The sequence below is a fragment of the Rana temporaria genome, chromosome 1, assembly GCF_905171775.1.
Source record: "Rana temporaria chromosome 1, aRanTem1.1, whole genome shotgun sequence".
Lineage (NCBI taxonomy): Eukaryota > Metazoa > Chordata > Amphibia > Anura > Ranidae > Rana > Rana temporaria.
Genome location: NC_053489.1, coordinates 538,963,747 through 538,979,591, shown reverse-complemented (window position 1 = coordinate 538,979,591; position 15,845 = coordinate 538,963,747). Strand labels below are relative to the sequence as shown.

The 15,845-nt window shown below is 40.0% G+C and overlaps 1 protein-coding gene across 1 annotated transcript in view; it reads left to right on the top strand.

Annotated features, from left to right (window-relative positions):
• Positions 1 to 15,448, top strand: part of MARCHF1 (membrane associated ring-CH-type finger 1) — a 478,593-nt gene extending 463,145 nt beyond the window's left edge. The window contains exon 6 of the mRNA XM_040332758.1: positions 14,249 to 15,448. Coding sequence (XP_040188692.1) covers positions 14,249 to 14,550 — 302 coding nt within the window. The 3' untranslated portion in view covers positions 14,551 to 15,448. The remainder of the gene's footprint in view (positions 1 to 14,248) is intronic.
• Positions 15,449 to 15,845: the final 397 nt, after the last annotated feature.

Here is a 15,845-nt window from a genome sequence, read left to right as displayed (position 1 = left end):
ACCCATTGATTTCCTATTCAAATATGGAAATGAGGGAGATACGTCGATTCACGAACGTACTTGCGCCCGGCGCATAATATACGCGGTTTGCGTAAGTCGCACGTCCGGCGTAAAGTTATTCCCCACATATGAGGCGAAACTCATGCTAAGGTATGGACCAGGGAACACAGCCGTTGTATTTTACGTTGTTTACGTAGTACATGAATAGGGCTGGGCGTAGGTTACGTTCACGTCGTAGGCAGTGATCCGTCGTATCTTAGGGAGTAGTTCCGACGTGATTCTGAGCATGCGCACTGGGATACGTCCATGGGACATCGCATGCGCCGTTCGTTTTAAGTACTTGTATGGCACTCGGCCCATCATTTGCATGGGGTCATGCCTCATTAGCATGGCTCGCGCCCACTTCCACCTACGACGGCTTACGCCGAGGGAACCCAGCGCAGTTTGGGAGGCAAGTGCTTTGTGAATTAGGTGCTTGCCTCTCTGCGCTATGTCAGCGTAGCGTATATTAGGTACGCTACGCCGGCATAAATATGCGCCAATGTATGTGAATCCGGGCCAAACTGTGCAGGTATATATAGTTACTGAACATAGTAAAATCCTCACTTGGTCTCTTTAAAGCAGTAGTCATCAACCCTGTCCTCAGGGCTTTCTAACAGACCAGGTTTTATGTATTACTTTGGGGAGATGCAGACTAGAATACTGCAATCGCTGAGCAGCAAATGATATCACCTGTGATGTATTTCTGTTATCTTGCAAACCTGGCCTGTTAGTGGGCCCTGAGGACAGGGTTGATGACCACTGCTTTAAAGAGTCACTAAAGGTCAAACTTTTTTTTTGTTTTGGACAGACTGGAGAGGTATTAGAACCCCTGTCAGTTTTTATTGCTGCCTGTACCCCCCTTAGGGAGACTCACCCTCTATATTTGTCCTGCTTACCATTATCATTGAAAGTGAAAGTAAAAAGAAAATCCCAAATTTTGAGTTGTCCCCAGAACACCAGTAGAGTGGGAAATCTGTTTCTGCTGACCTGGGGCTTCCCAAGCAACTCTGCTTATTTTCAGGAATTTCCGCTCACTTCCTGTTTGTCTATGGGACAGGAAGTGAAAGGAAAACTCTGCAATGGGACACTGATGGCAGAAATAAACCCTACAGGTGTTATAATCCTCCCTTACTAGATCCACAATGAAAAAAATAAGTTTTGCCTATAGTTTTACTTTAAACATATAGGCCCAGATCCACAAAGAAATTACGCCGGCGTATCTATTGATACGCCGCGTAATTTCTAAGATGCCTATCGTATCTTTCTTTTGTATTCACAAAACAAGATACGACTGAATGTGGGCTCGATCCGACTGGCGTACGTCTCAGTATGCCGTCGGATCTTAGGTGCATATTTACGCTGGCCGCTAGGTGGCACTTCCGTCGATTTCTGCGTCGAGTATGCAAATTAGCTAGATACACCAATCCACAAACATACGTCCGCCCGGCGCTTTTTTTTACGTCGTTTCCATAAGGCTTTTTTTGGCGTAACGTTACCCCTGCTCTATGAGGCGTACGCAATGTTAAGTATGGACGACGGGCCAGCATAGAATGTTCCGTCGTGTACGTCGTTTGCGTAAAACGTTCGCGAATAGGGCTTTGCGTAAATTACGTTCACGTCGTCTAGGCATTGAGCGGGCGTAATTTAATTTGAAAATCCGACGTGATACTGAGCATGCGTGCACATGCGCTGTACGAAAAAAGCATCATTTACGTGGGGTCAAGCTTGTTTTACATAAAACACGCCCCCCTGTACATCATTTGAATTCCGCCCCAATACGCCAGGAGATTTACGCTACGCCGCCATAACTTTAGAGGCAAGTGCTTTGTGAATACAGCACTTGCCTCTCAAAGTAGCGGTGGCGTAGCATAACTAGGATACGCTACGCCTGCCTAAAAATACGCCGCCCTACGTGAATCTGGCCCATAGCATATACCGTATGTAAAATAAAGTCATATACACACTTTTCTTATGAATAAATAATAAGTGACAAAAAATATATATATAAATATAAAAAGTAAAGTCAACAATAATAAAAAATAAATGTGATATATGAGTATAAGAAATGTCTAAACCAATTCCATATCCCAAAAATATGTACACATAACACATTGATGATACATTGTTAGTGATATATGAATATAACAGATTATAAGAAATGGCTAAGCCATATTTGTATGTCCATTCAGTTATAAAAGAATTAAAGCGTATCTACAGTCAAAATGTAATTTTTTTTACTAATTTCCACATTATATTTAAACTATTTCCAGCCTACTCCTACTAATCAGAATGGTCTTGAAATGTGTAAGCTTACTTTGTATAGATCCCCACACAGCCCTTTTTCAAGCCTGGAGAGTGAGGCTCCGTACACACGACCGGTTTTCTCGGCAGAATTCAGCAAGAAACTCGATGGGGGACGTATTCTGCCGAGAAAACCGGTCGTGAGTACACTTTTTGACGAAAAACCCGTCGAGAAACTTGTCGAGCCAAAAAGAGAGCATGTTCTCTAATTCCACGTTGGGCAATGGGAACATTTGGCTCGACGAGTTTTCTGACAGCCGAACAAGGAACTCGACGAGCAAAACGATGTGTTTTGCCCGTCGAGTTTCTCGGCCGTGTGTACGCGGCCTTATACTTAGGTATTGGAAGACTGCTTATTCTCCTTTTAATAAGGAGTGGGTATAGTGTATGGGTGAAACTCTTAGGCCCTGTACACACGATCAGTCCAAACTGATGAAAACGGACTGAAGGTCAGTTTCATCGGTTAACCGATGAAGCTGACTGATGGTCTGATGTGCCTACACACCATCAGTTAAAAAAACGATCGAGTCCAACGCGGTGATGTAAAACACAACGACGTGCAGAGAAAAATGAAGTTCAATGCTTCCAAGCATGCGTCGACTTGATTCTGAGCATTCGCGGGTTTGGAACCGATGCTTTTGCGTACTAACCATCTGTTTCGACCTATCGGTCAGACGGCCATCGGTCCAATTTTAAAGCAAGCTCTCTTTTTTGAACAGAAGAACAACTGTCCGATGGGGCCCACACACGGTCGGTTTTGACCGATGAAACTGAACTTCAGTCCGTTTTCACCAGTTTGGACTGATCGTGTGTACAGGGCCTTAGGCCTCGTACATACGGGCCTTAGGCCTCGTACATACGGGCAAGAATCTCATCAGGAAAAAAAACGTTGTTTTCCCTGACGAGATTCTTGGCAAGAATCTCTTGCCGCCCGAGTGTACACACTGACCTTTCAAATAACCACAGGTTCTCTTGAAAGGCAAGAACGCGGTGACGTCATCACGTTGGACGAGCATGCACTCGTCACATTCGATGCCATCGCCGCCATATTGCTTCACCCTACCTATGCCGTGAAAGCTACCGCACATGCGTCAAAGTCATTTCGAGCATGCACGGGTTTCCACGGCGACAGGTAAGTATACACACTCTCCGGTTTCTGAGAGCAGGTTCTCATTTTTTCTCGTCGAGATTCTGGCCAGATTTCCAGACGAGAAACCTGAAAGCCTCGTACACACAAACGTTTTTCTCGGCAAGAAGCAGTTTTCTTGCTGGTTTTTGCAGAGAAAATCGGTCATGTGTACGAGGCTTTAGACTGGAGAAGTACATCTACCAGCATAGGGGATGCTCCCATAGATGTGAAACTTTTTGAGGTCCTGGGCTGGATACCCCTGGCCTGAGTCCACTTGACCTGGTCATGGACAGACTGCTCATTGGTTTAGTCATATTCCCTTTGATTATGGAATTTAACTGTGCATTTCAAGACATGAGTCAGGAGTTATGGATATAATGTATACTGTTTATCAATGGCATAGCAGTAATGATTTTGTGCAGGAGGGGCATGTTACAGTACATTTGTATTAATATGCCTGCTAACTTTTAGATCATATAAAAAAAGACATATCTGGCTACTATAACACATGAAATTATGTTGAAACTGCCATGTCTAAAAGACACCGCTATAATAATAATGGAATCTGGGCACCACACAGAAATCAAGTCTTTTATAGTGCATGTATTACAATTCGAACTTTATACTAACCAATGTCAGCATTACCATATCCAACTACAAATAATATTAATCTGGCTATTAATTATTATTGTTTTGAATCATCAGTGAGATGAGAAGACCATAAAGGCTGCCCCCATGTACCATGTACAGTACATATATAATTAGAACATTTTTAATTAACGCAAGTTTTTTTTTTTATCAAAAGGCATTCCTTTTTCACATGCACATTGAATTAACATTATAAAAACTACAATTATCCTTTAACCACTTCAGCCCCGGAAGGATTTACCTTCTTCCTGACCGGGCCATTTTCGGGATATGCCACTGCATAGTAATTTTTTCCCACAAATAGAGATTTCTTTTGGTGGTATTTGTTCACTTCTGCAGTTTTAATTTTTGCGCTATAAACAAAAAAAAATCAATTTTGAAAAAAATAAATATATTTTTTTACTTTTTGCTATAATAAATATCCAAAAAAACATTTTTAAAAATAAATGTCTTCATCAGTTTAGGCTGATATGTATTCTTCTACATATTTTTGGTAAAAAAAAATTACAATAAGCGTATATTGATTGGTTTGTGCAAAAGTTATAGCGTTAACAAAATAGGGAATAGATTTATAGAATTTTTATGGAATTTGTATATTTTTTTTGCTAGTAGTGGCAGCGATAAGCAATTTTTTCGAGACTGCGACATTGCGACAGACAGATTGGACACTTTTGACACTTTTTGGGACCATTAACATTTTTACAGCGAACAGTGCCGATTACTGTGTAAAAGTCACTGGCAGGGAGGGGGTTAACACTAGGGGGTGATCAAGAAGTAAATGTGTTCCCTAGGTGTGTTTCTAACAGTGAGGGGATAGGACTGATAAGAGGAGAAGCCAGATATGAACAGACCATTTGTCTCTCCTCCTCTGTCAGAACAGGGATTTGTGTATTAACACACACAAATCCCAGTTCTGGGTCTCGTGCCTATGACCGCAGGTGACCACCGGCCCGCCGGCCATATGCATCGGGTCCCCCGCAGTGCAACCACACCTGCTACAGCTCCTAAAGGAGTCACCATACAATTATGGCGATTTGCACAGCAGTGACACTTTGCCGGCGTACATCGGCCTGAGCTGGTCGGCAAGTGGTTAAAATAGGAAAAGGCCACAGATACCCTATTGACTATATTTAAAAAAAATTGGATAGAGTAAGGGGGGTTTTACCCCTATCCTTTTGTTTTTGCCATTTGTGTGGCATAGGGGATATTTACTATCACTTCCTGTCCCATAACCAAAACAGGAAGTGAGAGGAAATCCCTGCAAAGTGAGGGAATCTCAAAGTAATATATTTTCACTCTATTACTTTTCTGGTGTCAAACCATTTTTTTCACTTATTCTGATAATAGTAAACAGGACAAGAAAGGATACCTGAGGCATAGGAGATCAATGTCAAGACACCACATCCCATATTGACAGAAGAAATTTTAAGGGAGGGAAGGGTAACAAACCCCGGGACTTTTAAACGGTGTCAATAAATAGATCTATTCATTCTATTTATTGACACCGTTTAAAAGTCCTGGGGTTTGTTACCCTTCCCTCCCTTAAAATTCTTCAGTAAACAGGACAAGTAGAGAGGGTGAATCTCCCTAACAGGGGCACAGACAGCTATAAAAAAGGGCAAATGTTCCAATCCCTCTCTGCTCCATCAAAAACTAAAACATGTTGCCTTTAGTTACACTTTAAGGCAGAAGATCTTTAAAAGTGTCTATACTTTTTACTATGCACATTAGTAAGATTATGCAGAATATCTAGAGCAGGGGTTGATTTACTAAAGTAGTAAAGCATTCTCACTCTGCAAGAAAATATTCTTTTAAAAAGATTTTCACTTAACTTTTTTAACATGTTGAAAATCCACTTTGCAAAGAATTCTCAATCGTGTGCAAGGCAAAAAAAAACCAACAACAACAAAAAAATATTACTTGCACATTATATAAATGAAGTCAGCATAGCTTCTTCCCCACGTTCACCAAGATAGGCGATAACACTCTTGCAAAGTGAAAATTCTCTTGCAAAGTGAACATGTCCTTTTCCCTCGGTAAATCCACCCCAAAGTGTTATATTGATGATATGGAAAAATTGCATGTAAATGTTATAAAATATATCTCCCCACTTATATTAGTTCTAGCAACACATCACACAATAATTGTACAAAAATCACTAAAGACATTGGGACTTTAAAAGTTGCATATATTTCCAGTGAATAGATCAGAGAATTCACAACGTAAATATTTTAATATATATATTAATAAAATAAAACTGTGTATTTAAGAAGTAAAATCAAAAGTAAAATATCATTACAGCATCCTTATTTATCTGCCTGTCTTATAACCCTGCTTGCTAGATCATACAAGATTTCAGGTGGATTTCAGGTCAAAGACAATAAACAACAAACAGTGCTGGGCTTTCTTCTTAAAATAAAAAAAATAAAAACACAAGCATGCTCTGTTTCTTATGTTATAGACACATTCCCCATTAAATGTAAATTTATAATTACATTTCTTACACAATTACAAACATGATGTAAATTACAAATTTTTAAAAATGTAAACATTCAGATAAAAAGTTAAAATAAACTGACCACAAATCAATATAATTTAAATATAAAATTAGCTATTAGCTATTAAAAAAAGTTAAAAAAAACTGACCACAAATCAATATAATTTAAATATAAATTAGCTATTAACTATTTAGCTTCTGTGTCTGACAAAGAGGTTCTTTGTATAAAATTAAAAACTCTGTGCAATCAGAAAATTATGCCTGTGAATCACATATTTATTTCGATGGAGGAAAAAACAACAACACTGCCACAAAATATTGGTTTGACATTCAAGTAAACAAAGTGATTTTCTGATGTATTTATAAAGTCAAGTGGGCTGTAAAGAAAATGTCTGTCCTGTTTAACCTAGAAAACTATGTACTTCAACAAAAATATTTATTGCAGCTAAAATGTTGTAAAATGTTTTAAATTGTTTTGTAAAAGCTGCATTTACTGCTTTAAATAAAATGTTTAGGACGATATTGCTCATACACAAAGGTGAATTACTTAAAATTTGCAGTAAAATGCAGAAGTGATGTAGGTAACTATTTGGCATTCACCAAATGAGCCTAAGGTTATATAAAAGGGTCCTTTTTGAATAAATAATTAAATATATTGTATAGGATTGCTTCACAAGCATTATTTTTTATTTTTTTTAGTGAATAGATAGGGTTACTATGTACCCCTTACTCTTTCACTTAGGGGTAGGCCAGCATTTGAGCTTCCTCTTATTGTTAAAGGTAGCTTCTGGATTTCAATAAGCCCCCCACCCACAGACCCTCACAACCACCAAGCCAGGGTTTTGGGGAAGAGGTCCTTGTTCTCATCAAGTGTTTTGCTAGGGAGATCACCTACATGTTGAGGGCATGTGGTCTGGTGGGTTTGGTTCAGGGGGAACCACCTCACCCCCCAGTGAGACAGGGATGTCCTATTCCATTAGCGATAGACCCGGTGGCAGAGGTACTTAGGACTTCTCCAAATATTCAAGGGCTATGTATAGGGGGTTAGAAGAGAGAGTAGCATTATATGCTGACGATATGTTGTTGTTTCTGAGAGATGCAGGACCCTCATTAGAGGGAGCCCTGGAATTGCTGAATAATTTTCCGGTGTTTACGAGGCTAAAAGTAAACTGGGATAAGTCTATATTATTCCCAATAGATCAAGGTGCACATGAAACAGCAGTGGTGAATACACCATTAAAATGGGTAACAGAATTTAAATATTTGGGTATAATAACATTTTGACGAACCGAAGAATTACGAACACTAAATGTCGAGCCTGTAGAAGTTAAGAAAAAAATAAGGGCTTGGGAGGCACTACCCCTATCCTTGTTACGATGTATCAACCTAATAGAAATGAAGATTCTCCCTAAGTTCATATATTTATTTAAAAACTCTCCACAATGGCTACCAAAAAGTTTTTTTCAGCAGTTGCAAAGTATGTTTTCCACATTTATATGGAAGAACAAAACAGCTGGAATCAAAATAACCACGCTGATGAAGCTGACGCTACAGGAGGGACTCTCGTTCCCCCGACCTAAACGGATATTTTCTAGTGGTGCAGTTGGCAATAGTAAGGGGATGGTTGAACTTGGACAAATCTAACCCTGCTACAATGTTAGAGGCTGCAGTAGTGGGTTCAGTGGAAGAACTCCAAGCATTACCATATCGGGGGCTGAAATCTAAATATGAACGCCATCAATGAGAACAGTCAAGATATGGAAAGTGGGGCTAGAAAAAGAGGGACATTTGAATACTGGGATATCCCCAAATACTCCTTTATGGAGGAATCCAGAGCTTCCACATCTGGACTCCATGTTGGAGCCTGGGGCATGGACCAAATATGAAATCAAAAAGCTATCCCAGATAATAAAGGAAGATAGAATTGCTTCATTTGTAGAAATAAAACAAGGCAAGAACATACCAGAGAGTTATAAATTCCAATATAGACAGCTGGTACATGCTCTATCGGCCCAGTTTCCAGATGGTATTCCTCAAATAAAAGAACCAGATTTAGAACAAATAGTTAGGAAGAAATGCGAAAGGAAGGCAATTTAATTTCTCTATACACACCTATTAAAGACAATACCATCAGATATGAGTAAACTTAGGTGTAACAGGCGCTCTCAGCGCCGTAATGCGTTCCACGCTGGAACGCATGCGGCGCCCGCACGATGAACGCGGAAGTGCGCCTCACATCACCGCCGTGCTGCACTCAGTGCTTATGCATTGCACCTGTCTCTTGCCTATAAAGGCATTTACCTTCAATAGAAACGTTGTTCTATTATTGTCACCCGCAGCCGGCTTGCCTGCTACCAAACTACAGCTACCATCCATCCCTGAGCTGGAGACCATCCTGCACTACGGAATCCTGGAGCTCCCCTGCTAACCTCGTTAAGAGTACTATTAAGTACTATTTCTGCTTAGTTACCTGCTTCATATATTGCCCTTATGAAGTACTGTATTTAAATCTGGATTATTGAATACTATTTTGCTGCCTGGGATTACTGAGTGTATCTCTAGCTGTCCGCTGTAGAGTATCTTAAAGGGACATACATACTCAACTTAGCTGAGCTATATGTATGCCTCTCTTATGCAACTATTAGTTGCTATCAGAAATCCTATTTACTACGTGCTTGACATAAGTTGGTACTTGTTTATGGGCCCATGCCCTAGGTGACTGAACATGTTCGCCTTAACTTTTCTATGCTAAGGGTTGAGGGTATTTCATACCAACACCCTTAGTGGCCTAATGTTTTTCTGTATGTAAAGGTGATATGATGTAGAGAACCCCCTAACTCCTGTTCTCTGATTGGAGTGACGCCTCGGGTCCGATACTGATAATCACTTACATACAGTAGTGCATTGGAATCTTTTTGTGCATTGGAATCTTTTAACGCTAGGGGTTGGACGCATGTTGTAATACCTCCGCCTTTAGAAGCTCAACGCATTCCTTTATATGTGAGAGAGATGATGTAGTGACCCCCCAAACTCCTGATCTCTGATTGGAGTGACGCCTTGGGCTTAGTACTGAAATCTCACATAGAGACGTGCATTGAAATTCTTGCTAGCCGCAGTTGTGGTTCACTCCCGTTCACCAGAGCCATTACATTAGGGAATACTTTGAAAGAAATGTTCCAGAACTGGTAGAGGAGAACTGGGAAGAGATCTGGAGAAATTCACACTAGATATTGGAATCACTCCGTGATAGGTTAATACAATTTAAGATAATGCATATAAGTTATTATACACGTATAAATTGCACAGGATATTTCCCTCAAGCCACAAGGATTGTTGGAGATGTGTGGGTACCCCGGGAAATTTTATACATATATTTTGGTCCTGTCCAAAGATAATGATATTTTGGAGGGAGGTATTGAGAGTAATTGCAATAACAACAACAGTCTTGTTAGATCAAGAGGCGACCATATGCCTATTAGGATTGATAGGGAAAGACATTGTCTTAACAATAAAAAGAACACAGGTGGGTTTATTGCTATTTTATGCAAGGAAAACAATAGTGCTAAACTGGAAAAAAGGCGGAGGCCCCCTCATTGATCCATTGGAAAAATCAGGTAAATGATAATTTACCATTATAAAGCGAGGCATACTGCAATAGAGGATACGAGGAAAGATATGGGAAAATATGGGCAAGTTGGATAGGGAACCCCATGATGGCTTAAAAGACAGAAAGGGTAAGTGGATGGGTTAAACCACACCAATAGAGTAAAACAAATAATAGGGGATGTGTGTGTTTGTTGTTTATTTTTATATTAATTTTAATGTTGAAATTATTGATGAAATGTATTGAAGCTCCTGTGAGAGCAGTTATAAATAAACAAGTGATAAGCGCTTCAAATATGTGATCGAGATCACAACAAAGGATAATACCAGTAATGAGTGCACAAACACAATATGTGACTGGACTGTGATTGGTGAAATAAATAACAACTGGAAATAAATCCCAAAAATAGCACAAGGAATGTGGACCTGGAATGGTGCAAATAAAGACCTCTGTGCAATTACAAATGTCCTACAGCAATAAATGCAAATCGTGAAAGTTCAAAAAATGAATGGATGGATGATTAAAAGTTCAAAATGTGACAGACAGTCTATAAACAAGGTGAATCTGATAAAGTGAACTTCTAGATCTCTGCTCTCTTCCCTCAAAAGGCTGGTGGACTATCCTCATAAGTAATGTAGTGCCCTTACCTGCAGGGTACTATATATGGGCATATAGTGTTGTCTCCACAACGTGATGGTCTTGCCTCTCCAAATGTGGGTTACTCCTACTGTTCCAGCTGCTGGGTATCTCCAGGCTCCGTGATCCAGAGTGAGAGGTGGGATGAGGGAAAAAAGAAAGAGTGCCTCCAATGGTGTAGTGGGTTTAAGCTCAATCGGATTTATTGTGGCAAATAACAAACAAATAAACAAAGCAGGGATGGGCGCATGCAGTAACACGTTTAAAATTCCCGGGGACGCGGCGATCTAAGTACCGCCTGACGTCCGATGGCCTCCGGCTTGTGCGGGTGTGTATATCGGTCTGACTCCCTACGGCGTTACGTCACGCACCTCGTGACTTCATCAGGGGATGAAGTCAGGGATGAAGTCACGAGGTGCGTGACGTAACGCCGTAGGGAGTCAGACCGATATACACACCCGCACAAGCCGGAGGCCATCGGACGTCAGGCGGTACTTAGATCGCCGCGTCCCCGGGAATTTTAAACGTGTTACTGCATGCGCCCATCCCTGCTTTGTTTATTTGTTTGTTATTTGCCACAATAAATCCGATTGAGCTTAAACCCACTACACCATTGGAGGCACTCTTTCTTTTTTCCCTCATCCCACCTCTCACTCTGGATCACGGAGCCTGGAGATACCCAGCAGCTGGAACAGTAGGAGTAACCCACATTTGGAGAGGCAAGACCATCACGTTGTGGAGACAACACTATATGCCCATATATAGTACCCTGCAGGTAAGGGCACTACATTACTTATGAGGATAGTCCACCAGCCTTTTGAGGGAAGAGAGCAGAGATCTAGAAGTTCACTTTATCAGATTCACCTTGTTTATAGACTGTCTGTCACATTTTGAACTTTTAATCATCCATCCATTCATTTTTTGAACTTTCACGATTTGCATTTATTGCTGTAGGACATTTGTAATTGCACAGAGGTCTTTATTTGCACCATTCCAGGTCCACATTCCTTGTGCTATTTTTGGGATTTATTTCCAGTTGTTATTTATTTCACCAATCACAGTCCAGTCACATATTGTGTTTGTGCACTCATTACTGGTATTATCCTTTGTTGTGATCTCGATCACATATTTGAAGCGCTTATCACTTGTTTATTTATATTTGATTTTTGTGTTATGTGAACACCCCTAGATATAGCTGCCTCAGATATATTTTGTACACTTTATTATCACCGCTTTATTATCACAACTGTATACTCACAGTAGCGCATTGAATTTTTTTCACTCATCATCCTGTGAGAGCAGACAATGAAATGTGAGTGAATGTATATGTATTATTGGAAAAATGAATACAGACATTTATAATAAATAAAAAACATTTCACTGCTGCAGGCTATTTAAAAATGTTTAATGCTTAATTTTAATCATTAAAAAATGTACTGCTTCTGGCTGAATTACATTTTGTAAATCATTTTTTTGGAATTAGCATATGTTCCCCCGGTCAGTGCCCAGTCCCCATACCATTTTTTGTTTTACAATCTCAAGCCTAATAACAAAGCAAATGAATAATTGATTCCAATCGTTTTGGATTCGGTATCTTAACATAGCTAACATAATCCAATTTTAGCTGAACCCTGCTCAAATCGAACCCAGGTACATTTGACTCACCACTATTTCGACCTTTGGAAAAGTGCACAATTCTCATATGAAAAATTCTACCTATTTGAAATAAGTGATAATTCATGTAAAATATTTTCCTAGCTGATATTTTACAGTTTATTCTTGTTACAATACTTTTGACTGCTAGTAGAGTATTAAATGTTTTGCTTTCAAAAATGGAAAACATGACATTTGGTATGGCAGATACCACTGTCAGTTTGAAATAAACATGTCATAAACAATATGCCCCTTAAAGAGAAGCTTCTCTGCCCAAAAAATAAAAGTCAACTGCTACAAATGCTGAATTTTACCTGTCCAGGATCCAGCATTGCCCTCACCCAAGCCGGTTCTTCAATGGGCTTCGTTTCCAGGCACTGGTGTCCTAACTATGGGAAACTGACAGTGAAGCCTTGCGGCTTTACAGACAGCTTCCAACTGTGCATGTGCTAGCAATGCTGCAGTTTGTGAATGGTCCTGTTGTCTTCTGGGACCTGTGAATTGTCCCAGAAGGTTGCAGGCAAAGGTGGAGTAAACTTATGCTCGGATCAAGGCAGCGACCTGGGTGGAAGTGGGAGTGGGTACCTGTCAAAACCAGGTATCCACCCCCCTCCCCCCAAATAAGTGCCAAATGTAGTGGTGGGGGGAGGTAAACAAGCAGAACTTCCCTTTTGGGTGAAGGGGTGAAGTCCTGCTTTAAGTGTTAAAAAAAACAATCATCAGAGATTCCCTTCATAGAAAATCACATCAAAACAATAAGTATATACAGAAATATAGGCAGATACATTTTATACACTTTTACTCTAACAACTGAGTTTGGCTGTTCCTCTTTTGCCGTCCTATTAGTTACTGTAAATATTTGCATACAATTTTATCTGCCTCAATCTCTACTATAGACTTTGACATGTGTTTTTCATTGAAGGGAACGGCCGGCTGAATTTTCCTTTATATGCTACACCTTGACTTATCTACAATAGTTTAATTTTAACTTCCTATTGTACTGTATATTAAGTAAATTATTCATGTCATCTATATCCTGAACATTTCTGAAATATAAGTGTTTATGATTTCCAACATGCAAGATGGAATCCATATTAAGAGGCACTTAAAATCTCTGGGTTATATAAGAATGCTCTCTTCAGCATACAGCATGTTCTCTTACAAAACAGTCCTGTAGATTAATTATGAGCAACACTAAGTACAACCCACACTAAAGGATAAGTATGGAGTTAATAAAATATAAACCTGCATACTCCCCTCTATGCTGCAGCATTGATTTGACGCTGCAGCTTTCCCACATCCGATATAAGCCAGAGAAATTAGTAATCACATAACCGCCGATCACTCAGCTGGCCTTCTCAAACTGTAGAGTGGTAACTGACAGTCACTGCTCTCCACTCTGCTCCTCCAGTGCTCACTGAAGCAGTGGGTCGGAGAGGGGGCGAGTGCAGCTCGCTCTAGCTTTACGCTGTATGCTGTGAGGTGGAGGCAGCAGTCAATCAGGCGGCTGGATGGAGCTTTGCTATGTCAGGCATTATCCCACTCTCCGCCGACTCTGGAACACAGAAGAGCACTCCTATAACCCACAAGAGGTATTGGCAAAAAAAGCTTTGGCCATACTTCTCTTTAAGCATGTAAATATCTATTGAAACTTGACCCAAACTTTGGAAAAATAAGTTCTCTTTAATTATGGTTGTATTGATTGTATTTTTCTTATCTGTTGTTCATGTCTTTATAGGTGTCCTGGAATGGCCATTTTGGACAAAACTGGTGGTTGTGGCTATTGGATTTACAGGAGGTTTGGTATTTATGTATGTGCAGTGTAAAGTTTATATCCAGCTGTGGAGAAGACTAAAGGCTTACAATCGTGTAATATTTGTCCAGAACTGCCCCGACACTGCCAGGAAAGCTGCAACAAAGAGCTACACTAGTAATCAGAACAATGAACCTAAGGACTCTGTGTGTGTCCCAGTTTCACAGACATCTACGAATCTACAGTCATGTTCAGATGTAAGTGTACCTGGAGTGATGCCTGTTTGATGAGCCTAGCACTTTTCTTTACCTGTACTTCTCCAACAGATTTGCTGTAAGTGTTTTTGAGGCACAGCCACTGAGTTGTGGAAAAGTAGTAATCTGTTCCCTCAAGGAATACAGTCATGATAAAGAAGAGAACATAAGAGTATTGCCTTGCTAAAATTGTCATTGATTTTATAGCAAAAGCACTGAAGGAGAACATAGAGGAGACCGTAGTAAAGAAGGATAATAAAAAAACCTGCATTTTTGTATTTCCACAAGGAGGAACGTGAGCTGATTTTATTAGTTGTGGGGGGGAGTCCCCTTTTTCAGTCTTGTTATTTGTTACTATGTGAATGAGTTGAATATTTTCTATTTAACAAAATGATGTCAAGAAGACACGAAAGGAAAACAAGAGGGCATACTCTGTGAAGGTCCACTGGTTGTTTATTTATTAATGCATACAATTAAAAGTCCTATTAAAACTGACAGTTAATAAATTCAGAATTTTTACCAGTGATAACATAAATTAACAATTCAGATTTTCAAATAATAATGAGCCAAGATTGAAGAGAGCAGGATTTAAAAAAAAATGCATATAAGTCAATGGGTAAATGTAGTTTGTCAAGCCAGCAATAGGAGAATGTAAGAACGTAAAACTGTTATGGAAGTTGCTGCAGATAACCTCTGTTGTGTGCTAAAAAGGTGGAAAACTGAATGGTAAAGAATTCATGTTAGCACTTCTAAAAAGCATTTTAAGGAAAATTCACAATTCTAGAAAGGGGATGTTATGTAAGGTCTAGGAGTGTTATTGTAATCATAAAATTTAGTAAAGCAGGGAATGTACACCTTTTTACACACAGTATTGCATTGTATATTTTATTGTATTTGAAATAAAACCAAAGCAGGTTGTCCAAGCACTGAATTCATGTGTATGTATTTTTCTCTGTTTAGTGATTGTAAAGTCTTGTTTAAAAAAACACAAACATGTTATACTTCCCTGCTCTGTGAAATGGTTTTGCACAGGGCAGCCTGGATCCTCCTCTTCTCAGGTCCCTCGTCGGTGCTCTTGGCCCCTCCCTACTGTCGAGTGCTCCCACAGCAAGCAGCTGAATGAACACACAGAGCTGCCATTCGGCCCTGTCCCCTCTCTCTCCTGATTGGCTAGCTGACTTTGATTGACAGCCATGGGAGCCAATGGCACCTCTGCTGTGTCACAGCCAATCAGGAGGGAGAATCCCGGACAGCTGAAGGGATCGTGGACATCACTGGATAGAGATGGACCTCAGGTAAGTATTAGGGAGGTGCTGGGGAGGCTGCTA